This window comes from Dreissena polymorpha, chromosome 9 (assembly GCF_020536995.1).
Source record: "Dreissena polymorpha isolate Duluth1 chromosome 9, UMN_Dpol_1.0, whole genome shotgun sequence".
NCBI classification, from domain to species: domain Eukaryota; kingdom Metazoa; phylum Mollusca; class Bivalvia; order Myida; family Dreissenidae; genus Dreissena; species Dreissena polymorpha.
This window is the reverse complement of record NC_068363.1, coordinates 17,872,383-17,897,388: the sequence shown is the minus strand read 5'-3', so window position 1 is coordinate 17,897,388 and position 25,006 is coordinate 17,872,383. Positions and strand designations below refer to the sequence as shown.

Genomic DNA, 25,006 nt, shown 5'->3' with positions numbered 1-25,006 from the left:
GTTCTGGTCATAATTTGATAAATTATTCACTTGGTGATAATGTTTGGAGACAGAGGGCAGTAACAAATGTCGCTTTTGAATGCTTAACATACCATGCCAACCAAAAATGACAATGTGATCTACATAAATGCGTTAACTTAAACGACTATATCACAATACAAAGAACAAGTAAACAAACAATAAAAATGAATTAACAAAATCCATTTGATCCACCACGATACCTTCTAAACAGGATACAGACCATATCGATATCTTGCAAAGAAAATGTATATCACTTTAAACTTTTTTTAAATCAACAAAACGACACTCAAACAAACAATAATAAATTAAGAACAATCTGCATAAGTTTATGAGTGACTTATATAGAACACTTTAAATTAATAAACAATAGCTATATTTTAACATCTAATATGGTTAATCAAAGAATAAATATATGTGATATAAACAACATTTTGTAACAGTATTGTTAACAATTGTAATAATAAAGACATAAATTGCAAATGAAACACGATTTTCTATTAAAATAACGATTATTCCAAGCTTTTCAATGATAAATGAGGTCAACAAACAGTAGAAACTTTTAAATTTAAACTTTAAACTTTAAACTTGATTTGCATCAAACGACTGTCGTGGCGCTATATACAGCATGGTTAATATGTACCCAATGCTAAAAGGCGAATTCGTGTTACTTTAAGCTTCAGATACAATATCCAGATCTTCAAGAGACATCGAAACACAAAAAGCTGTAAATTATGTATTCCACGTGCTTGTCTGTACCTGTTTTGGATTGGAAGTTATGCAAGGACACGCCTGCGTGGTTATGCCATGGCCCTATTCGAGAATTGCAGGCAAGCGCTCCTAACATTGTTAACATTAATCTGAATCCGTGTTTGAGATCCAAAAAGTTGCGATCAGTGACCGTACCATTTGATCAAGATTTAACATTTAGTCATCCAGAATATGGCGGTGGGGCACACGGATCATATGGTATGTATTGAGGTGCTTGGTTAATGTCGTCTGCCAACATAGGCGTAGTTTCGTCTGCGTCGATTTCCTTGTTTACCGCAGTGTCGAACCGATATACTGGGGCAGTGGGCATAACGTGACATTCAATGTCGGGTCGCGGAAAATGTTTGCACAGTGAGGTGCATATGTGATTTTTAAAGAAGTCAATTATTCCGACATCGCGTTTATCGCTCTCTCCATATTCGCCGTCGCGCGAGTGAATGACGGGATTGCTGAGAGTGTACTTCCCGTTTTCCTCCACTCCTTGCAGGTTACACACCACAAATTGTTCGTCGGAGATGGAAAACGTGAAATGCGCGAATGCGTCGAGAATCTGAGATTGCTCGCAGGTGGCCACGCCTCGACTGGTGATGAATGTTTTGAAGTCTCCCTCCAGAAGGTCCTCGAACAGCACAACCTCGTCCTCGGAGAACTTCTTGTTGAAGCGCATCAACAGCCGCGTGATCACCATGATGTCCGACCGGCTGTCCATCACGGCGTCGATCGGTTGCACAAAACACACCTGAAATGCGAGCAGATATAGTTAAGACTCATCGGATACACCGGTATTAAACGTCATAATATAGATATATTTTAATGCTATACATAACTTCTGTGTCTTCAAATTGCGGTGTAAAACAAAATTGCAAGCATTACAAAGAGTTACTGGTACATTGTATCGACCATTTTGCAATCATTATGTATTACGAATAAGTATGAATACACGTAGGCGACCAACATAGAGCAAAGCCTAGGGTTAAGTTTTACGTTCAGTTGTCCAAAAATTTATCTAGAAAGAAACGAAGAAAACAAAAGCATGCAACACTAACGAATACATCAAAATACATTACTTTACCTTGGAAGAACAATGCTGCGCCTGTAGATGCTTGTTGTACTCGGTGGCCAGCTTCTGCCCCATGTCACACCTCTTCATATAGGGCGCCCAGTCGTCCGCCCGTCCGTCCTTGTTCCGGAAGGTCTTTACCACCACAGGTGTCTCTGACCAGTAGTCCATCCGGTGGAACGCAACCCCCTGACGGCGACAGTAGGAATATTGGTTATATTTATTGATGTATTTTTTTTTATTAATTAATTTATTTTTTATTTATTGATATATTTATTTGTTTATTAACTTATATGTTTATTTATTTTTATTTATTTATTGATTTTATTTTTATTTTATTTTTTATTCATTTATGTATTTATTTATTTGCTTATTTATTTTTATTTATTTATGTATGTATTAATTACTATAAAGATATCAGTGAGATAATTAGTTGTATCAATCACGGTGCTGAAATAGTTAAACATAAATCACATACAATTTGTGAAGAATGTATTAATTTAAGCGTTTACCGCTTATTATTTTTATTATTTACTATCATTAATATTAACAAAACGTGATTCGAAATATTGGACCTTAAATAAAATATGTCTACCTACCCTAAAGCCGTAGTGTGTGGCCCCTGTCCACTCTGGGTAGAGCTCGAACGAGGCCCAGTAATCCTGGCCCCTCTTCCAAGGGGCCGTGGACAGGGTTGAGTTGTCAATCCGCACGTGAAAACGGGGCATGATGCTCGTGGTGGAAAGGTCCTTATCCTGTAATAAAATGTTGTGGATACCGTTTAACATCTCAAAGACCATCTTGTGGAGACAGTGTCGGCTGGGTTAGTTTCGATTATTCTGCCTTAATGTATCTAAATGTGATATGTATCTATATATAGATCCAACTAGTTTGTTTCTCCGAAAAACTCATTCATCTATAAAACGCAATTCGAAACCATGCATTCAAGTGCTCTTGTTGTAAATTTAGTACTGCTTTAACGGGACTTTCCTTGTTCGAACAGATTTTTAAAAAATGCCAATTTAAAACAAACATATTTTATCATGTTTTATTGCTTTAAATATTTGAATATTAACACGCCAATACAAACAATCATATTTCAAAAGCAATTATAATGTATTTCAATGTTTGCAAAACAATTGGTTTGTATCACAAGGTTTAACATTAAAGATAAAACCTGCCCTGATACCGCGTTGCTGTAATTTAGTTTTAGTAATAAAAACAATCACGTTATCAGTTGACTTAGAAAAAAAAGAATCATACATTGTTCATCCAACAACTAGGATAATACAAAACAAGTTTAAACGTGTAAAAATAATACAAAATAATAAGATGAAAGGGATACCGCTCATGAAGAATTTATAACAAGCACAAAATGTTACAGTTCTCCCCGCTACAACAAGCTAAACAACAAGCTGAATGAAACAAGTTCTGTTCAAGATGAACGCTTTACTCAGTGTTTTTATAACGGTGCACTTCATTGAATTGTATGGTACTGGAAGTATGTTAGAAGATTTGGATAAACCAAATAACAATGAATGCGCTAGCCGAACGCGGCAGACCTGTTACGTTTCTAGCTGCGTCTCATTGTATCTTAAGGATTTCTGTTTCATAATAGTACAAGGGTGGAGGATAAACGGGGGTTTTAGGGGATTTCAGGGTCGGAAAGAATGTAAACACACCGTTAAAAAATCTTTTTGTTGCAAACATGACAAGTTATTGAAATATCATTGCAAAAAACTTTAGTGCATAAATACAGTTTTTTGCAGTTTGTGGCAATATCTTAAGATTAAAGAATGAATCCTTGAATACGTCTGAAATCGGTGCCAAAATTTCACGATGCATGCTACATAACTGAATACATGAATGCAGTATAGATCGAATTTTGTTCAAGAACACAGGCTTATTTAATAAAGAAATTCTGATTTCACATGCCCATGAGCAGCATAATAAAACTGTCTTGTATGCACTAGTTGAAATTCTTAAGAAAATTTGTTTAACACGTTACTTGAAATAAAGAACCGCTTACCGATGTGTTTACATCAATTGAAGTTTAATTGGGAACCCCTCAAAGTCACGAGATCCTGCACACTAAGTTCATGTTTCACCCGCCCAAAAATGGATGGAAAACTTAATAATGGGTCTAGGGTATATGAGAAATAATTTGGTTGAGAGTTTCTATTTGTATGTTAACATCTTTATAGTGACTAACATTTTAGCTCAGGTTGATGTGATATTTTTATATGTTGATGCTATGACAAAAATAAGCACAAGACGTTTGAGCGATAACACAAATGTTAAAATATTATAATCAAATATTTCGGAGCATGTAAACTTTTGGAAAAGGTATCAAATACCTCATAAATTAAAAATTTATAGTTTATAAGCAATTGATTCACATATTCGTTGATTTGACGCAGGTCGGGATTGAGTGTTCTTTCGATTACTTATATATATAGTAGATGTATTGATCGTCGAAAAGGTATGCGCAAAATACACACGACTACAAAACACTTAAAAAAGAGTGAGCAACAATACTCAAGACTACATGTGTACAAAACTGTTCAAAACTGCAATGGCGCACTGTAGCGCCGTTAAATGTCGCATCGCCGTTATATGTCGCAGGCTACGAGATTTGTCGCAACGTTGACGATAAATGTCGCAAGGAACGATTAATGTCGCAAATCCTACTAACGATATATGTCGCAACTTTAACGATAAATGTCGCGAAAATTTCAACTGCCGATATATGTCGCAACATTACCGATAAATGTCGCACACCTTTGTAAGTAATGTTTAAATGAAAAGTTGAAGTAAAAATGACTAAAAATTTCAGGTTACATCTAGATTAACCGACGAGGTTTATTCGGGCCGACTTCCACCAGAATGGTCAGTTTTAGTTAGTATTGTCCGAAATGATCAGTTGTAGTCAGTATTGTCCATAATTGTCAGCTGCGGTGAAGATCGACCGAAGCGGTCATAATTATTCATTTTCGACCAAAAACGTTAAGCTGTAGTCAAAAATGACAAAATCCTTGTTTTAAATTGGTCGGAAATCGGACAAGCGAGGGTACCGTAAGTTACATTTTTTGACTCTGTGAGAATTAACGTAACTAATGCATATCGTAATAGTGGTGAAAAAGCCGTGTTTGTACAAAAAACGAGCTGATAAAAGATGGCTTTATTTCATCTTAGAGGAAGGCAACCTTGATCAAAAATCCCCGGTCCAACAGGTTGGAGGTTGAGCGAGAGGTTAATCTCCTCTTCTTGTAAAAAACAATCGATTACGGAAACAGGGACTAGAAACATTAGGTAAGAGTACTTTATGCTGATGCATGTATATACCTAGCAGGAGATTTAGACGCACGCACAAAAAAGTTATTAGATTATATACCTGATGATAATGTGGATAACATTGAACACAGAGGTTGATTATAACACGGATCCTTTTGATCGCTACCGTAATAATAAAGATAAAGATAATAAATATAAAAATAAAATTACGTCGATTTTCAAAAAAGCATTTGATAGTTTGATTATTCATAAACTATTTACAACTACGTGTAAAAAATTGTGTTAGAGGGAAGCTTTTTCAAGTATTAAAATCCGTGTATTCAAATCTACGCGGATGTGTACGGAAAATGATAAAAATGTCACGCAAAACTTCAATTGTAACATCGGTACTAGGCAAGGGGACGTAGCCAGTACAATAATTTTTAATTTATACATGAACGAGTTGTCTACCTTTCTGAAATCTAAAGGTCATAGGGGTATTTTTATCACCGAAGACATTTCCGATATAATTTGCATTCTTTTTTGCCGATGACGTTGCGAGATGCGCTCTTACTGAAAACACTGGTATGACAATTAACCAAAAAAAGACGGAAATCATTGTTTTTAGAAACGGAGGTCCGCTAAGATCATACGAACATTGGGTCTTTAAAAATAATCTAGTAAATGTCACATCTCTGATCGGTATATAAATACATGGGTCTAAGTCACATCTGTATATAAATACATGGGTCTATGTCACATCTGTATATAAATACATGGGTCTATGTCACATCTGTATATAAATACATGGGTCTATGTCACATCTGTATATAAATACATGGGTCTATGCTACATCTGTATATATATATATATATATATATATATATATAAATATATATATATATATATATATATATATATATATATATATATATATATATATATATATATACATGGGTCTATGTCACATCTGTATATAAATACATGGGTCTATGTCACATCTGTATATAAATGCATGGGTTTATGTCACATCTGTATATAAATACATGGGTCAATGTCACATCTGTATATAAATACATGGGTCTATGCCACATCTGTATATAAATACATGGGTTTATGTCACATCTGTAAATAAATACATGGGTCTATGTCACATCTGTAAATAAATGCATGGGTCTATGTCACATCTGTATATAAATACATGGGTTTTTGTCACATCTGTATATAAATACATGGGTCTATGTCACATCTGTATATAAATACATGGGTCTATGTCACATCTGTATATAAATACATGAGTCAAATGTCACATCGGTATACGCGTGTATAAATAAATATAAATCTATTCACCACAACTGACCATTTCGGACAATACTGAACGCAATTGACAATTATGGAAAATTCTGACCACAATTGACCATATCGGACAATACTAACTAAAAGCTGACCACTCTGGTGGAAGTCGGCTCAAAGAACCTCGTCGGGTAATCAAAATATAAATTGAAAGTTTTAGTCATTTTACTTCAAGTTTTCGTTTTTAACATGACTTAAAAAGGTGTGCGACATTTATCGTTAATATTGCGACATATATCGGCAGTTGAAATTTTTGCGACATTTATCGTTAAAGTTGCGACATATATCGCCAGTAGGATTTGCGACATTTATCGTTCCTTGCGACATGTATCGTCAACGTTGCGACAAATCTCGTAGCCTGCGACATATAATGGCGATGCGACATTTAACGGCGCTACACGCACCAATACTCACGACTACGAAACTGTTCATAAAAGAAAAGGCGCAACAATACTCACGACTGCAAAACTGTTTAAAACAGAATGCACAACAATACTCACTTTTACAAAAAAGTGTTTAAAACTAATGCAAAACAATACTCACGACTGCAAAACTGCTAAGACAATCGAATATCCAAAGACCTTTCTATCACCCCAACTAGACTAGCCTTTCCGCTTAAATACCGGTACACTGGTCTATAATGTTTTCATTTTAGAATTCGACAGATTAAATATTATAACACAATATGATGTCAAAGCTCGCGCCAATAATTGCATTTGTTATGCCAAAATAATAATTAAAAAAATGTACGATTATAAAATGGTAAGTGTTTATAGTCGGTCAGGTGATTTATTGGTTTTATTAATAATTATGAAGGTTGGTAGCAAATTGAAGATATGAGAGAGAGTTAGAGTCACATGATACATAATTGCCCAAATCCTTCTTTGATCTATAACCACGCCTTCTCAGGTCAACATCTAAAGTGAACGAATGTTTTTTACAAACCACCAAGCTCCTCGAATGACTCAACACAACATTAACCTATGGTATATCTGTCAATCGAGAATTCGCGATTTACCATTACCATATCATCCGTCCAGAAATGAGGAGAACAATGTTACTTATGATAAATTTTATTTAAAGTGTATTCCTAAAAATGTTATGTGTTCAGCTAGTATAATAAATATTATTCACCAGTGTATTTTTTAGCTAGAACAGAGTTTACAAGAAATAAACGATGTAGATTCTGCATATGAAGATGTTTGTCATAATATTTGGCAAGAAATGTATTGTAAAGTTCCATTTAAGTCTATTACTGCTGATGGTAGAACATCTAATAAGAAAAGAAAAATAGGGAAGCATTGGTGGAATAATAACTTATCTTGCCTTTGGAATACCGTTTGTGAAGCTGAACGTAATTGGCTAAAATGTAATAGTCGTGCTGAAAATAAGTACTGAAGTCTCGGTTCATTTCTGCACGTAAGAGTTTTGATAAAGCCGTACGATAAAGCAAGCGCCAATACTGGGTAGGCTTTAATGAGTTACTGTCAGACTGCAAAAATAACCAGACTGAATTCTGGAAAACCATTGGCAGGGTTGGGGTTTCACGCTCAAGGAGTAAGCGCATACCGATGGAAGTTATAACAGAAAATGGTGTATCAAATGATGTCAATATTGTTCTTGAAAAATGGAAGAATGATTTCAGCCATCTTCTTAATAGACCTAATAATGTGTTAAGCATAAACATTTACAATGTTTTATATAATGGTAATCATTTGAATGAGGATACAGAGATTTTAAACAATAATATTTATGTTGAAGAAGTTTTTAAAGCTGTAAATCAGTCTAAAAATGGAAAAGCCTGGGGTTGTGATAATATACCTATGGAAATATTGAAAAATGACTGTTGTGTATCTTTTCTTCATATTTTGTATAATACATGTTTTTTGAAGGGAATTATTCCGTCAGAGTGGAGTAAGATAATGATAAGCCCCATTCCAAAATCAAGTACTGTTGATCCGAGAGATCCGATGGCATATAGGGATTTATCGTTGTCTTGCACCATGTATAAGATATATTGTACAATATTAAATGACCGTTTGTCAAAATGGACATAATCAAATGATATACTCTGCGACGAGCAAAATGGCTTTAGTAAAAATCGCAGTACCATTCATCATGTGTCGTCATTAACTAATATCATAGAAACCAAAAACAAACATAAGTTAGCAACATTTTGTACATTTTAGATTTTCGTAAGGCGTATGATTTTATTGACAGATCACTTTTGTGGAACAAATTAAATAGTAAAAGTGTTCAGGGTAATATGTTACACGCAATACAGTCATTGTATAATTCAGTCTCGTCCTGTGTAAGAATAAATGATCTTTCAACGGAATTGTTCGATGTAAACAGTGAACTCAGACAGGGCTGTTCGTTGTCACCTTTACTGTTTAATCTGTGCATAAATGATCTAGTAGATGGAATTAAAGATGTTGGAAAACGAATTGACATAGATAATGATACGATCCCCATATTACTATATGCAGATGGTATTGTACTCATTGCTGAATCTGAAAATGATCTTCAACTTCTTTTAAATGGGTTAGCAAACTAGTGTACATCAAACTCTATGATAGTCAACCCTAACAAAAGCAACATTTTTCATTTTAGGCGTCAATCGGTATGTAAAACTTCATTTAATTTTACATGGGGTGAGCATAGTATGAAAATGGTTGAACACTACACCTACCTGGGTCTGTTACTTGATGAGTTTCTAGATTATAATAAGACTGCCAAGTGTATGGCTCAGCTAAAATTCTCTCCCTTCCTTTATTTACTGCACCGCTCTTTTTTTATTGCACTCCTCTTTTATTTAGTTGTGCACTCCTCTTTTTTCTATCTCGTGGCCACGACATAGCTAACTCGTCGCCACGAGTTAGTAAGTCGTGGCCACGCGATAGAAAAAAAGAGGAGTGCAATTAAAAAAAGAGGAGTGAATGTCCCGCTATGCCACCGTAGGAAAACCAGTGAATTACTTCCTGTTATAAACGCACATTGAGTGACAATAACTCCGCTTACAGTTTATTAGTCCGTTTCCGTGGTACACCACCAATCCCTATTGTATCGCGCATAATATATAACACAAGTAACTACGATAATTTATGTCACTTTACCGCCGCGAAAGCCCGAAATCCTGACGCTCGGGTGCAGTTTTGGTTATCTAACAAGTCCATATTAAAATTGAGGTCGTCAGGAAATAAACGAAAAACGTTTAGATTTCTTAAACAGTGATTATTTGATGACTGGGTTTGTTTACTAAATGAGTGAGGACACGGCCAGAATAAAACCATATTATTCCTGAGACATATATGTATTAACTATTAAGTCTTAATGATGCTGAACAAGCATACTGATTTGGTCACCAACGAAGAGTTGAAGCGACTTTTCACAGTTTGGCAAAATGACAATTAAACAAAACCATAGATAAACTGATAGATACACATGAACATGTACTATTAATATTTGTCTTAGTCCGGTGTGATATCGTGTTATTTTTTAATTTGTTATATTACCAAACGGAAAATAAGTATCTATATATGTATTTTGGATATTTGCCAAACAAGTCATGAACCATACAGACACCATAGCAATCGAATTTCACCAAATGAACGATATGATATTTTCGCCGATAAGCAATTTTAGTAGTGTGAAGCCAATCACCTATATATATGGTAAAACAATGTCTCGAAATAATTCCGTCAAAAAGACAACCCGTGAAAAAAGAAAATAAACAAATACTAATGAAAATTACCTGTCAATGTCAAATAAGTTACCTCCACCTCTCTTTCTTCAAATTTAGCACGAATGTATTACATGGATAGTATCAATATAAATTAAACAATATTCCACTATATATCACGGAATATAAAATATTAACTCCAATCCGGTCAAATAAACAGACGTGTATATAGTTTTCTATCTTCAAATATCAACGAGACACAAGTTATTTTCATTGATCAATAGCAGTTTCCCACAATACTTTTCCCACCATCTTGAATATGATTATTAGTTTTTCCGATCCCGTTATTTTCCAGCCTCCCGTATACAAACCGAGAGAAAGCCGATACACAATACACGCTTAGGTACGTAGATCTCTATTATAAGGAACGTGGCAGAGGGAAAATAATAATCGATACGGAAATTAAACTAAATAGGCGCAGCAAATTAATATAATGTTATTTGTTCAATTCTTTCGCAAGCTAGTGTTATAAATAGTGATATGCTCTTAATAGTTTTAAGCTGGTGTGAGTATTGTGTACAATTTGATTCTGCAAAAGTTTAACTTGTGACGTAAATGAGTTCTTATCTAGGTAAAAATGCTACTGTATAGAATACACAATTGTTATGTTAACCAAGAAGGCCTCCAATTACATGAAATGACTTTGCACCTCAAAAACATATTGTCTATTTTAATTATATAAATCGCCGTTAGTACAAATTACATATACAGAATTGAGATCAATTTAGATTAAGAGCATTTTTTAATGAAACTAGATTTCTCTATGTCTTTTTTTGCGATTTGTAAGCATGATGAATACTTGTATATGCCCCATGGGATAACAAGAGTTTACCGATAGCCATACAAGAGGCATCTCTTTTGCATTTTGCGTATATTGATCTCTATATTTAAGGTCGTTGTTTACTTATTTATTTAAATTGTGTTTATTTAAGTATTTTAAATGTGTGTTCGTAGAAAAGTGACACTGAAAATACACACACTGTTACAAGTGTGAACAGATACAATTAGCATGTATAATAAATGCCCAGTAACCTACTACGAAAGGTTTTTCGCGGTTACCGATATACTACGTAGATTTGACCTAAGGTAAATAAGATGGAAATTAGAAATTCGCACAAGTTTTAATATTTTTTTGTAGGAACATTTGTTGCTTTCTGGTTGGCTGATTAATTTTTCGTTCTTACGGAGATTGAGATTAATTGTATAATTATGTAGATTTCCTCGCACGTTTCTATGAATTTACAAGCGTACACTTTAAGCATTCGATTTGAGTCCACACGGGTATATACGCGTGCTGAATCTCACAAGGTGAATACACAGGTAACCAACGAATGAACAGATGTATTCCGTACCGGTAATTCAACGGTAATGATCTTTGGCATCCTTCCTGCAGAACAATTCCAGACCACGAAAGAGTGTTAACATTCCCTGGGAGAAGCTGTACACGCGTCGGATTGTGCTGCTTGATTTGTGTTTGATAAAAACATTTGATAAGAGCCTCTTCTCTCTAATAATTGATCAACTTGGCAACAGGTGAAGCAAACCGCTTTATATAACAACAACGCTCATGCCTATAGTGAACATGCGTTACATGCCATTTTCCATTGCATCGTTTTAATATATTCAATATTTATGTGCATGTTATTTCATTGATTGTATAGTAATTGAAAAGTTTATTATCTTCGAGGTGCAGCTTCCCGCCATATATATGCTGTATCGCCGATAAAACATAAAAGTGCCACATCAAGTCAATCCGAAGGCGAACTAACTTAACATTTAACATTGAAATCGCCATAATGTAACTTTAAAATGATACATATGATTACATTATTCTTAATAAGAGTGTATTTGTATCCGAAACACTCTGTAAACGAAACAGATTTTCGTAAAATATGACTGCAAACTCACTTTATAGTCAGTGCGTATCCAACAACAGCTTGTCAGTCTGTAATTCTAAATACCTCTTAATTTGCTTGCTCCCATGGACATAGTTTTAAAAACCAAAATTTCTATTCTAATTCCATTCTGAAATGTAGTCATAGAGCGTACACTGTACCTATAGATTGTGCAAAGAAACACTTCGAGTTCTTAACAGTTTTTACTGCACGATGTTGTATTCCCTTTGCAAAACTAATACTATAATAAAAACGTGGATTCAAAAAAGGGATTATAGATATATTGCTCGATATTTTCTTTTTTAATTTAAAGATGCAACACATAAGGGGACAAAATAATAAAGATCGATATATAGTATTGTATAAATTATGTATTGATCTGAAAAATGAGTATATCAGTATATTCTGTTTTCTCGTCGCTATAAAGTTGCGAATTTTAGTCAATAAGCATATTTAATTGGTTCACCCATAAATATTCTGCACCGTGGTGGAATAAGATGGATTGAATTTCTTAAGCATAGTTTTCACATTTCAGTTATACATGTTATCATGGTTATTAGAACTTACTCTAGTTCTACAATTCCGTCAGTTTTGGTCTTTTTGCGCGTGTCGTCCCATTTTAAATTCCTTTCGGTTGCTGCGCTTTCTGCATTAATTAAAACAACTGGCGGTTCAATACTGAAATTTATTGTTGAATTTTAAGATAATGCATATACTCCTAATATTTCAAAGATTTGTACAATAAAGAAGTCACACGGATTAAATAATACATGATCCGCCACATTCGATCATTTTATTTTCAAGAAAGAAAATCCCCAAACATTATTATCTTTGTGAAAAGTGGACATTACGATTATTTGATTCGTCGTTGTATTAAATTGTTTAAGGCGTTTTCAATCGTCTCTGAGATATCAAATCAAGATAAACACTATCAGATAATTAAAGACACACGACTTGCCTCTTACTTTAAAATGAAATACATGTTGATCAATACATATAGATGCAATTTGAAAGTGTGCAAAATTGTCATGAAATCTGTAGCCTAGTTAGCAAGTTATTAATTTTTTTTCAAACGGTACTGCTTTTAAAACCGAAAGAAGGATTTCTAGACGTATACGTCCATTCATTTCGACAAACGCGATTATTTTTAAGTTTTGATGCGCAAAAAGACGGATTTATACCTTGTAACCACCAGATATATTCTAACAACCAAATATATTCTAATGGGCATATATAAAATATGTTTTTATATTTACTTAAAACTATGCGAAATAGGACGTGTGGCTTTTAGGCCATTAGACGTTATACGGTTAAAATCGCCTGTTCTTAGAATTGTTTTTTATTTTATATGCAAACTTTTAATCCAATAAAACAACATAAAAATTATTAAAAACTGCATGCCTGTGTAGTAATATATAGTCAAACATATATGGGCATCATCACTGAAATTAAAAACAACAACAGACTTACAACTTAATATCCATACATCCAACACTGATGTTCTTTAACGCATATCATTTTATCACTCAAATCGTTTTGTGATATGCATTGTAAAAGATCGAGTTATTTACATAGAGATGGTTTGAACAATATCCTTGTATATTTAGATTGTAAATATAGTTTTGTTTTACTATACCAATCATGATATGGGTCGCGTTCTGAGAAAACTGGGCTTAATGCTTGTGCGTAAAGTGTAGTCCCAGATTAAATTAGACTGTGCAGTCCGCACAGGCTAATCAGGGACGACACTCTCTGCCAAAACAAGATTTTCGGTAAGAAGGGATTTCCTTTAAACGAAAATACCATAAAAGCGGGAAGTTTCGTCCCTGATTAGCATGTGCGGACTGCACAGGCTAATCTGGACCGACACTTTACGCACAAGCATTAAGCCCAGTTTTTTTAGAACAAGGCTCATATCATGTTCAAGCACCAACGGTCTGAAAAGTAAGATCAAACATCACTGTATTTAACTGGATGCATTTGCCTGAGAATAATTTTATATTTGACGAATTAAATATAACGGTCACTTAGCATTAATTTGCGCTCGATTGGTCATTGTCGGCTCGGGTACTACTAACATGTACCCCGGGTACTCTTAAGTATACGTACACGTACCCCGGGTACGGTAAATATACTTAAACGCACCCGGTCGATATTAGACTGTACCCGAGTTGTATTCCCGCCAAAATCAACATGCTGTTTGAGTATGAGTTTCGATAATATAGAGGCCATTTAACAGAAAATTGACATAAATGTGAACATAATTAATTTAAAGAAATATCCGACAACGACCGATTTAGCGTTAAAATTCCCTGGTACGTTTTAGTATATTTACCGTACCCGGGTTACATGTACGTATACTAAAGAGAACCCGGGGTACATGTGAGTAGTATCCGAGCCAACAATGACCAAGCGAGCTATACTTGCACGGTTATAAAGTGTTTATCAATAAAATATCAATCCTAAAAAACAATCAAGGATGTAAATCATCCACCACCATCGTAAGTTTATGACTATAAATCAAGCGCTTTTGTACGCAAGGTTGTCGAAAACAAACACTCATATTGTAATTGCCGTTCATTTATTAGCACATGAAAGCACTAGAAATTAAACTTAGCAAACTCGTTTTTCGCATTGTTTAGGCGAGTAGTCACTCGAGATTTACTTCTGTCACACAGGGCACTCGTATTGTATAATGTATATTGTTACTATTGTATAATATAATAAACTGTATCGATAGACAAATCCAACGTCGACGGAAGGGCTCGTATTAACCAAACAATTCTTAGACTCAAGTATGAGAATACAAAATGGTCGTGAAACTGTTTTGTTTTAATAATATAATACTCACCCCCTGTACGTCGATAATCCAAACTGAGTAGGATTATTTAAACTGTAGAAAAAACGGCGACAGAAATAAAGACTCCAGTCATTTATTTCTAAGAACACGTTTTTAAAGGTAAGTTGTGACATAATAAACGTTTCTTTTACATAAAATGATATTTGCCGGAAACAATGCGCTAATATACTCTAACAATTAAAAACAATTACGTCAAAATAAAATGAATATGTTTGAGAATCTGGAAAAAGTAAATGAAATTGTCGAAAGTTTTAGGCCAAAAACAATTATAATCGAATGTTTTAATGTTTTAATTCTTGGACTTATGTATTAACCTTTCATATATGTATGTAAAAAATGTGATCGGCGTAAAATGCTCGAAAACGCAATATATTCGTATTTGTTAGGGACAAAAATATACAAATTGGATAATGATCTAACTAGTGTATGGATAATTCCAAACTAACATTTGGAAGTCGATGGATAATGACCAAACTGCAAGATGTTTTTATGTAAAGGTTTATGTAAAATGAACATTCTTGTAAAATATTTCGAGATTTATTTAATTGCTGACAACAAAAGCATGTTAGCACATTGTTAAACAATCATCATAAAAAATGATTTTGTTTTCTTATAAGGTAAAACAGAAGATAATGGAAAAATAGAGATGTTACTATTGTACAGAATCCTTTAAATGCCTGAAATAAATACTAATCTATAACACAACTAACCATTACGTAGAAAAAATAAAGATTAGAGAACTTACTATAGATGAAACAACCGGCAAATTAGGTTATCGGACAAACATATATGCCAATATTACTCCACAAAACAAAGATGAACAATATCAGCAATTCACTATTGAAAATGGCTATATCAAAGTGATAGAAAAAATTGATCAAAGTGTCTGAACATCGCCAGAGGAGTGCCCGTATGAAGAATAGGAATCGCATAAGAACAGGCCAAAATACAGTTGCGTGTATTGTAGTAACGATAAACAAACTTTGAGTGCGGTAATAAAACACTGCATAGAGGACCATGGTGGCGGGCCCTTCAGTAGGGGAATTTCGCGTCGTTTTGCTTGAAAAGGGGAATTGTTAGCTTGTTGTATAACTGTGTGTTTTAAAAGGTTAAATCACATTCAATAGCTTATGCAGTGATTTATTAAGTCATAGAAGCATCTTTCCAGCTCATTAGCTATTCTCTTAGGGGATACATTTTAAGATAAGACAAAACCGTCATGTAAAACAAGATATTCTTCATAGCCAAAGACTTCAATGTAGATGGAAGAAGTCATGCAATGCCTTGGGCAAAGATGATAAATTTGAGTAGGCAAACCACAGGTGAAGGCATACCGACTTGAAAAACTTAAGTTCCGGTAAATCTGCTTAATTTCAGTTCTTAAACCAGGTCAGATTTTCAGGTAAATCTATTGATTATCACTTATAAAATCACTGACTCTGGCAAATTTAACAACCTATTACTTAGCAATAAGGCAATGACTGTTTTGAATTACCTCCCTTTCACATTGTACATTGTACCTGACTAGCCACCACTTGTTAAAAAAACATGAGAAAGCCAATTATTTTGTCTAAGATGTTGTGTTTTAGATAAAGCTAGCTACATTAATAGAAAAGATGCCTGTTTCCACCCTTCTTTATCATTATTTCTTCGAAATATCAACAAAATCAGGGTCGTGAAAACCGATGACAAGTAGACAATCGCCGAATTTCGGCTTCAGTTTTCTCATACTAGAGGTCAAATAATTGTTTGAACTGATTTTAAATTGTTTTGAAACATGTTTCTTTAGATGTTTCTCATAATTTGGACTGAATTTATGAAATAAAACTAATCTTTTTTTCTACGTATTTTATTCGGAGGGGAATTTTCTTCCGAAAAAGGGGAAATTTATATACTAGTATGTTTTAAGGAGGGGAATGGGGCCAAATTTCGGCCCCAAAATGGCCCCAAAAAAACACTGTATTATCCCATCAGAAATAAAGCTACCAGAGAAAGATATACATGTTCGCGCCGGCGAAAAGGGTCACGGGTAAAACTTTTTATTACTATTAAAATACATCTTTACAGAAGATTTTTTAATATCTATGTCTAAGTATTGAGAAATCATTTAATATGATCAATGTGTTAATATACTAGTATTTCGGAAAGTAAAATGCTATACTAGCCGTCGATATGCCTCTTAAATATTTTTGTACCATTTGATGCCATCTTTCTGATATAATGTATAATGAATCAGATCAGTAATGCCTCAAATAATATTCGAAACCTCTAATATGGTGATAAATACATGAATCAGCGGGGCAAGTGCCACTAAAACCTGCAGCTTCGACTCGAATCCCTTTAAATCAAGTGATTAAATAATAAGTAGGGAAATTTTCACATTTCTATGCTTTTCATGCTATCCAAAACGACAAGGACCACGTGTTTTGACATCTCTGTGTACGTGGAATGCAACTTTCGCATGCTTATTTTTTTCTAATCTCAATTGTATATATATGCAAGTTCCGTTGAAATTGATTTCGCTATTAACAAATTAATGAATGTTAATGTTTGTTGAAAGTATTTTGTATATTCCATTATACACAACGTGTGAGTTTTTGATAAAAAAATAGTTGGTTTCAAAGAATAGTATTCAACCTGTCTTTGGAAAACGTGTTCACTACATCGCAGTTTGTGCATTATCAATTTTGAGTTTTGTAATTATCCCCCAGAAATTTTCATATCAGTTTGGATTAATCCATAAACTGTTAGACCCGTCCTGCATACACATGATTTTTACACCGAAACACACCAGGTGTTAAAAGTACAATTTTAAAGGACATTTTTGATATAATTTGGCATATCTCTAGCTGTTCGTTCGCTCTTTTGTCAATTAACGTGAAAATAATTCAACACATAGGTCGCTTTTCATGAAAATTAGCGATTTCCGAAGACAAATTTATCGTTTTTTACTAGAAAACTATTAAATCATTGCAAAACTCAAAACGCATGTGTGTGTCAGACATTCATTATCACATGTGTAGAACAATTACGTCCATATAGTTACTAAAGTAGCAGAAATGATAAATTAATCACCTACTTTTAAGTATCAGTTTCAGTTTCGGCCAACAGTTTTTACTTCAGTTTGAATTATCGGTTTATCCAACTCATTTTGGATTATCGATGTACAGGGGATGGTGAAAGTATAATACTGTTTAATATGAAACGAAATTGAATACCTCTAAATACACAATTCTTAATCTAAAACAATTGATTTATGACATAAGCAAAATGTATATCATGAATTTATTCAAAGGCTGAACGTATTATTGAGTCTAAATGTTTATGTTTACGTTGACGATTTGCTGTCAACGTTGCTACATATCTCAGCTGAGGTTATAGTTGTGGGGAAAACACATTTCGTATTTTAGTAAGTAAGCACTGTTAATTTTACAAAAGTAACCAGTATCACATTGTAATTATAACGTAAATAGCATTACGATCTAGGCCTGTCAAATTATGTATGTTAACTGACGAGTATATCCGTTCATCCAAAATATGACTTCAAAACAAACCTATTACTTTGAACTCAAAGAATATATATGTTACTGAAAATGTAAGAGTTAAATGATCTATCGGATATTAATGCATTCAATGTTCAGTCCAACTCGCTTATTTTTAGAAATAAGTTGTGAATTTTACTTTATATAGTTCTACCTTAAACAAACTGACAAGTGTGCATTCAAAATACATGAAGATCACTGTAAACTTATAAAATAAACATTATATATTGCAAACGCTTCACAAAGTACTATTAGTTAAAGTGAAGTTGTACTCGTGCTTGAATACTTGCATCAAGTACTTGAGCAGCACGTGCGCGTAGCAGCAGTGATAATTGTTTTACATGCATAGGGAATTAAGTTTCGTGATATTTTGAGACATTTAACCGACAGCGGTAATTGATATCAGTTAGGTTAAATAAAGCGCACAGTTTTCAAATGACAAAAAAGCACAAGTACAAGTTAATAATCTAATCATGGTCGCATTTCGATTCCAGAAAATTGAGCCAGTTTATGTTTAAATCGAAATCATGTTCGCGTTAGCGTTATTTAACGACTTTAAAACAGGGAGATTTGCGGTGGTGATGTGGTATTAACCCATTTATGCCTAGTGGAATCTCACATCCTTCTTAATTGGATCAATTTATTTCTAGATTTAGGGTTGTCTAGTATATTTATTTCTATATTTAGAATATTTCTTACAGAAATTCCTTTAAGCAAACAGCGCAGACCCTGGTGAGACGCCGCATCATGCGGCGTTTCATCTGGGTCTGCGCTGTTTGCCAGTGCCCTTTTTGTGGCAAATTCGTGCGTATTCGAACTCCAGTGTAAATCTTAATCGACAAATATTTCTAAAATGACATAAAACACGAACACGATTAAATATAGCTTAAACATGTATATGAGCAGGTTATCAACTGCCCAGTTCAAATACCCAGCAGCGTGCAAGCACGTGGTTACAGGTATTCCGTTAAGGGTAATGCTTATGACGAGGTTTCTTGTCTCGGTATCTTCCCGCTTACGGTGCACGTGGGCTTGATAAGTGGTCACCATACCGGACGGGTGGGGTTTTCCCCGGGTACTCCGGATTCTCCCCACAGCACATGACCACCACAAAACCTAATATCTTTCAGTAAATAAACAAATGGCTAAAATTTGGAACTATAATTCAAAAGTCGTAGCAGTAGACTAGTATTAAAGGTAGGAGTGCTGGTTCATACCCTGAGTCGTTACATAATGCAGTCTCATGTGCGGAAGGACCTCATAAAGTTCGAAATGCACACACACAAACACAAAACTTGCAAGTAGAATCACTTATAATGAGTTAACAGGTATTGTTTACTGCCGCTGATTTGTTTGTTTTTTAAATATCAGCACATATGTCAATGAAATATCCTTGTTTTTATACCAAATTTATAGAACAAAACTATAGCCTTGTTAAGTTTAAGTATAAAATGGGTACATCAATGACAACGCCAAATTTCAAAGATTCAACGATATAAACTATGTAAATAAAACTATATGTTTCAGCAGTTTTTTGTCTGTGCTGGGAAATACTTTTTATAGTGAAACTATGTTTAGGTTCATTTAAAGTTAGCCTAATCATTCATGTGTCCAGGTCACCGCCTTTGAATATTTAAGCTGTACATTATAACTTACCTTGTGTTTGTCCTGGCTCGTTGGTAGGGTGAACGCTTTGTTTCTTAGCAACGGTCTGTTACCAGCTTCACAGCAAACATCCATCTGCAAGACAAAATGCAGGGAATCTATAGCAATACGTTATAGTAATCATAATTATCGTTTATGATAGTTAAGGAAAGCCATACGTGTTTGGTTAGTATCATGACGCATTGGCCGTTTAACAGTATCTATCACTTATATCCGGCATGTTGGTGCACGTGTTTATGGACTCCTTAATTCACTTTTTAATTAAAATATCTATTTGAAATTGAAAATGTTCTTATAAAACGAAACAAAGTCACCACTGACATACTCAAAGTTGTACAAAATCGTATAATCCAAGTCTTCAGTATTTGTACTTTGTCATTCACTTTTTTCACCACTAACGTATGAGAAGTACTATGCGCAAATGTGAGTATTAAATCCCACTATACCGTCGTCCCATGGTTGCTGATTATTAATTGAGAGTAAGTAATTGCGAGTTGCTTGTAATTATCGATGCCAATAAATTCTCCGGAACAAATCGATTATGGTCATTGTGTATTTACGATCTCCAGGAGTGAGATAGCACCGGTGGCGAGTACTGGTTTCCGTCTCCAAATTGTTATAAATTATGTATCAGCCAGTCCGATGACCATCCATGATTTCAACAGAAGTAATATATACCTGATAATTGGATTCTGTTAGTTTTTATAATTAGATTATGCTAGTATTAATAATTAGAGATAACACAATACAGAGACAGGGATTTCAAGTGCAAAATAAGTATGGTCTAAGTTATTGACAGTGTGGCTGTCCTTGGGTTTAAAAAGGTAAAATATTATGAGAAAGTTATGACAGCCGTTGAGGGCCGTTTAAGGTTAGAATTGTATTCCTTTAGGTTAGAAATGTATTCTTTATAGAAAGAAACGCTTTGTTATTCCTCTTCAGTATAAATGTGTGTACCCGGGGCTTGTTGATAAATATGTACTTTGTCAGTACTATGTATGTAGCCATTTAGCCAAAACGTGACATGTGTGTTGCAGCGGAGTTTTATGACAACCAGCGGGCTATGGGAGCATTATTATTTTTTTTATACAGATTCATGTTTAGTTTTTACTAGCCTTTTTCCGACTTTGTACTTTTTGTTATGCCCCAGGTAGGATGGCATATAGCAATCGCACTGCCCGTCTGTCTGTCCGTCAGTCTGTCCGTCCGTCTGTCCTTCCGTCTGTCTGTCCGTCACATTTTTGCGTTTATTTTTCGAAAAACGCTCATAACTTCTATGTCGCTTCAGATGTAACCTTCATATTTGGTATGCACGTGTATATGGACAAGGCCTTGAACTTAGGGTCTGCGTTTAGGTTTCGAAATCTGCGTTTAGGTTTCGAAAACTGCTCATAACTTTTATCAAAGCTCTTGTTTATTATTGAATAATCGAACAATTTGAGGATATATATTGTTAAACCAAGCTGACATATTTAATTTTGACAAATTATGTTGTGATTTTGTTCGCATTATTTCAATAAAATGCTTAGGCTGTTACTTGCTTTTAATGGGATTCATATAGGTATATTGTAAATCGACCGATATGAATCAAATACAAATGAGTCTAGCGCCTCTGGGCACCAATCCCGATTGGCACTCTTGAAATGCGAGAGTTGAGATATATGGGTGTTGACACCAGTACGAAACCAAACACTGTGTGAACGGCGCATAAATTGTTGTTGTCGTTTAGTATACAATTGGCCAGTTATCAGACTGATATCAATAATAATAAGCTCAGATTTAAGAAAAAACAACTGAGACAAATCTTTTGGTATATTAAATACGTCAAATTTAAAAAACAACATGATAGACTTTTAAAGTATCATTTTTTTAATATCAATAAATCATAAATTGATTAAAAATATATTAAACACGTTTAAGTTAGTCGTAATAATAATAATTGTCCAATGAAAATAATAGTGCACAAATCAACGAACCATTATGAATCACGTGCTTCATATGAACCCAATTTGAATGACTGCACACATATTATAACATGTGTGTAAGATCGTCAGCTGAAAGTTGTCGGTATGTACTCACATTTATTTAGTGAGATAAAGAACTCACATTATTTAGTGAGATATAGAATATCAGTCTTCGCCGAATCGTTAAATGCACGAGCAACAATTGAATCGTTTGGTCAATAAACGGTGTCAGAGATTGTTAATGGTATGTGGATGTTGACAAATAAATTCATCGACCAATGTGTGACGAAAGTGCGAAAAAGCGTGTGAGAATTCTCACCGAATGGCAACCAAAAGTAATCTTCATTTTATTCCGTAATTCGTCTAGGTGTCATAAAGAAAAATTGTTTTCTCGGCATAGTGTTGCTCATGAACGTATATTTTGTTGGGATATGTAATTCAGTTTAGAATCTTAATTTTAGTTAACGATCGGGTGAATTAGGACTAGATCATGTGCTCTATAACGTATTGCTATTGAATGCATGCTACTTTAAAACGACGGCAAGTAACCAATACATACAATAACCGCATTGCGGTCAGCTTGCAGTAACCAGGGACCGATACAAACAAAACAAGTGTGTATAGGTTCCTGCAGTAACAAGAAATCTTGTAATTGGAAAGTATTCCCACGCGCTTGCCACGTGGGGTTAATGGGTATATCTTTCTGATCAATACACGGTGTATTTACTGGGGGCTTAATCGATATTAGTTATGAAGCAATCCTCCTGGAATCGAATTATTGGCTTGTTTACCGTCCAATTATGTATATGGGATTGCACTTAATTCCCCAATAAGTCACTGAATCCATACCAGAAATTACACTTAGGATATAAATGCGCGATGGTTATGCAAATGAATACCAGCATCACGTACATGTACCATGCGTATGCGGACATGTTATGCAGAAGTTTTCGTTTCCACGATAATATAGCCATTCACTACATTATATGCACCAAAACTACTTCATACAGAATATACAACCTGATATAGTGTATTTTATGCTTATAAAAAAGCAAGTTTTAGAAATAACTGCATGCTGTTGTGTTCGTTTACAAAAGTCGTGTTAACAACCTTAACACGACTTCCCAATAAGTTTTAGTGGATGTAGCCCATGAACTTGACGGTACATAATTACGGAAATATACAGGATTTGTTGTGCCAGTATTCACTAAGATATATATAGATTTAAAAAGATGAGTTTCAATATTAAGAAAAATATTTATGATCAAATATTGTTATTTACCAGAATATTTTCTGAAGCTATGTTTGTTTTCGAAGCTGTTAACCGCTCCCTTCCTGGACTTCACTTAAAATGCGTGTTACGTCATGTTGCTAAGGCGTCGCCGTTAGCTGCCACGTTAAAACGTCATGACGCCAATTAAATGACATTTTTTCGTCGATTTATATACATAAGGCGGCTGGGGAGTGGCGGGCAAATGTGTTTTGCGGACGGCGTCCAGGAAAACTATGACTACCGGATACTCGTTATTTCAAATCGTTTTTAATGGATCATCATGAATGTTGCATGTAATTTTTATGGGCTTAATATCTCGACCAAGCTTGATAATCAGGCAGATCATGTTAGGGACTGTGTTTACTTTGGCCCTTTCATTATAAAAGATGGCCAAATTAACCGTTGTCTGCCGCGTCCAACTAGTCTAACATGATGAACGAGTTGCAATCGTATCATTGTCAGATTTTAGCGACACTGTTGTATGGGCATACAAACTCGACCATGTCAATAACCATCCATATCCCCTGAACATATACTGAAATAATCCCACATTAATGTTGTCAATTAAAAATGTGTTAATCTTGTAATAAACGAACCGGATCAAGATAACCCTTAACAAAACAAGCGTATTTTGTGACAAAGTCGCACTCTCGTTTCGTTTATTCTCGAAATAAATGTAAAACAAAACCCCAAGTTCAGTTTCGTGTTTCTTAAATATGTGATATTTGGAACATTTAACACGATGTTAAATATCGTGCGGATTATTCTCTGCTGTAACTAAGATCGGCAAACCCGCTCCTACTGTTTGTACTGAAAATACATTGTTAATTTAGACGAGTATAATGAACTTTAAATACTTGTGTTTTCCCATTATTTTTATCTTTTCAATATAATTTTATGACAGTTAATTCACACAACAAGGTGCTGTGTCTGTGACCTAGTATCGGGAATCAATATCATTTGCTTTTATTTGAAATATGTTTTATTTCGGTATGCAAGTAATCGGCCATGCGGAAGGGGATGATTCAAGATACAAAAGGCCGATTTAGAAGCATTGAACCAATCAGACGGTATGGTGGATGATTAAGCTTTCGTACAAATAAAGTTAGAAAAGAAATCCTGGCCAAAGTGGTTAATTAGTAACGCGTTACGCCTATTTTTTTTTCTTCTAAGTTGCATGTATTTTCTAATCAATTTTTTTTTTCTATAACCAAAATCATTTGTGGGTGTGAATCAGACTAGTTCCTATTACGGTTAACAATAAAATCCACTACTTAGAAAGACCATAATATTCTGCGGAATCATCATCAGCGGAAAGCGGGTTTATGGCCGCGGAAGTGGCAGCACCACAAGGCTACGGAAGGAAAACGGACCCATGCAGCAATTTCAAATTTTAAAGCAGTAGTGCTTCGTTGACCTTTACTATGGTAAGTCCGACCAGAAGATATTAAATTGGAAATTTATATTGAAGCTATGTGACAGCACGGAGTGTATATTGAATATTGTAATCTAGAGTCCGTGGTGACAGCTTATCAGGAATCAGAATATTTATATCGTTGTGTGACAAAGTAGTGTGTAACCTGTATTCCT

The 25,006-nt window shown here is 34.5% G+C and overlaps 2 protein-coding genes across 3 annotated transcripts in view; one reads left to right on the top strand and one right to left on the bottom strand.

The window, feature by feature from the left end:
- LOC127844115 (uncharacterized) overlaps positions 1-25,006 on the top strand; it is a 110,995-nt gene that overhangs the window by 43,376 nt on the left and 42,613 nt on the right. The window lies entirely within an intron of this gene.
- On the bottom strand, positions 332-23,551 carry LOC127844125 (alpha-protein kinase vwkA-like). 2 transcript variants are annotated; one of them, XM_052374139.1, is made up of 5 exons: positions 23,426-23,551; positions 20,171-20,254; positions 2,449-2,604; positions 1,862-2,038; positions 332-1,528 (listed from the first exon to the last, which is right to left on the bottom strand). In XM_052374139.1, the coding sequence occupies exons 2-5, from the start codon at positions 20,252-20,254 to the stop codon at positions 950-952; spliced, it is 996 nt and encodes a 331-aa protein (XP_052230099.1). In that variant the 5' UTR covers positions 23,426-23,551; the 3' UTR covers positions 332-949. The 2 variants fall into 2 exon arrangements, with proteins under 2 accessions (XP_052230099.1, XP_052230100.1); XM_052374140.1 differs by lacking the exons at positions 20,171-20,254; positions 23,426-23,551 and adding an exon at positions 10,230-10,557.

Excerpts from the sequence above, each read along its gene's own strand:
- LOC127844125 (XM_052374139.1), bottom strand. The coding sequence starts at position 20,254 with ATGGATGTTTGCTGTGAAGCTGGTAACAGACCGTTGCTAAGAAACAAA. Across the intron at positions 2,605-20,170 it reads CGAGCCAGGACAAACACAAG|GATAAGGACCTTTCCACCAC; the intron begins GTAAGTTATAAT and ends ATTTTATTACAG. Across the intron at positions 2,039-2,448 it reads CCACACACTACGGCTTTAGG|GGGGTTGCGTTCCACCGGAT; the intron begins GTAGGTAGACAT and ends TGTCGCCGTCAG.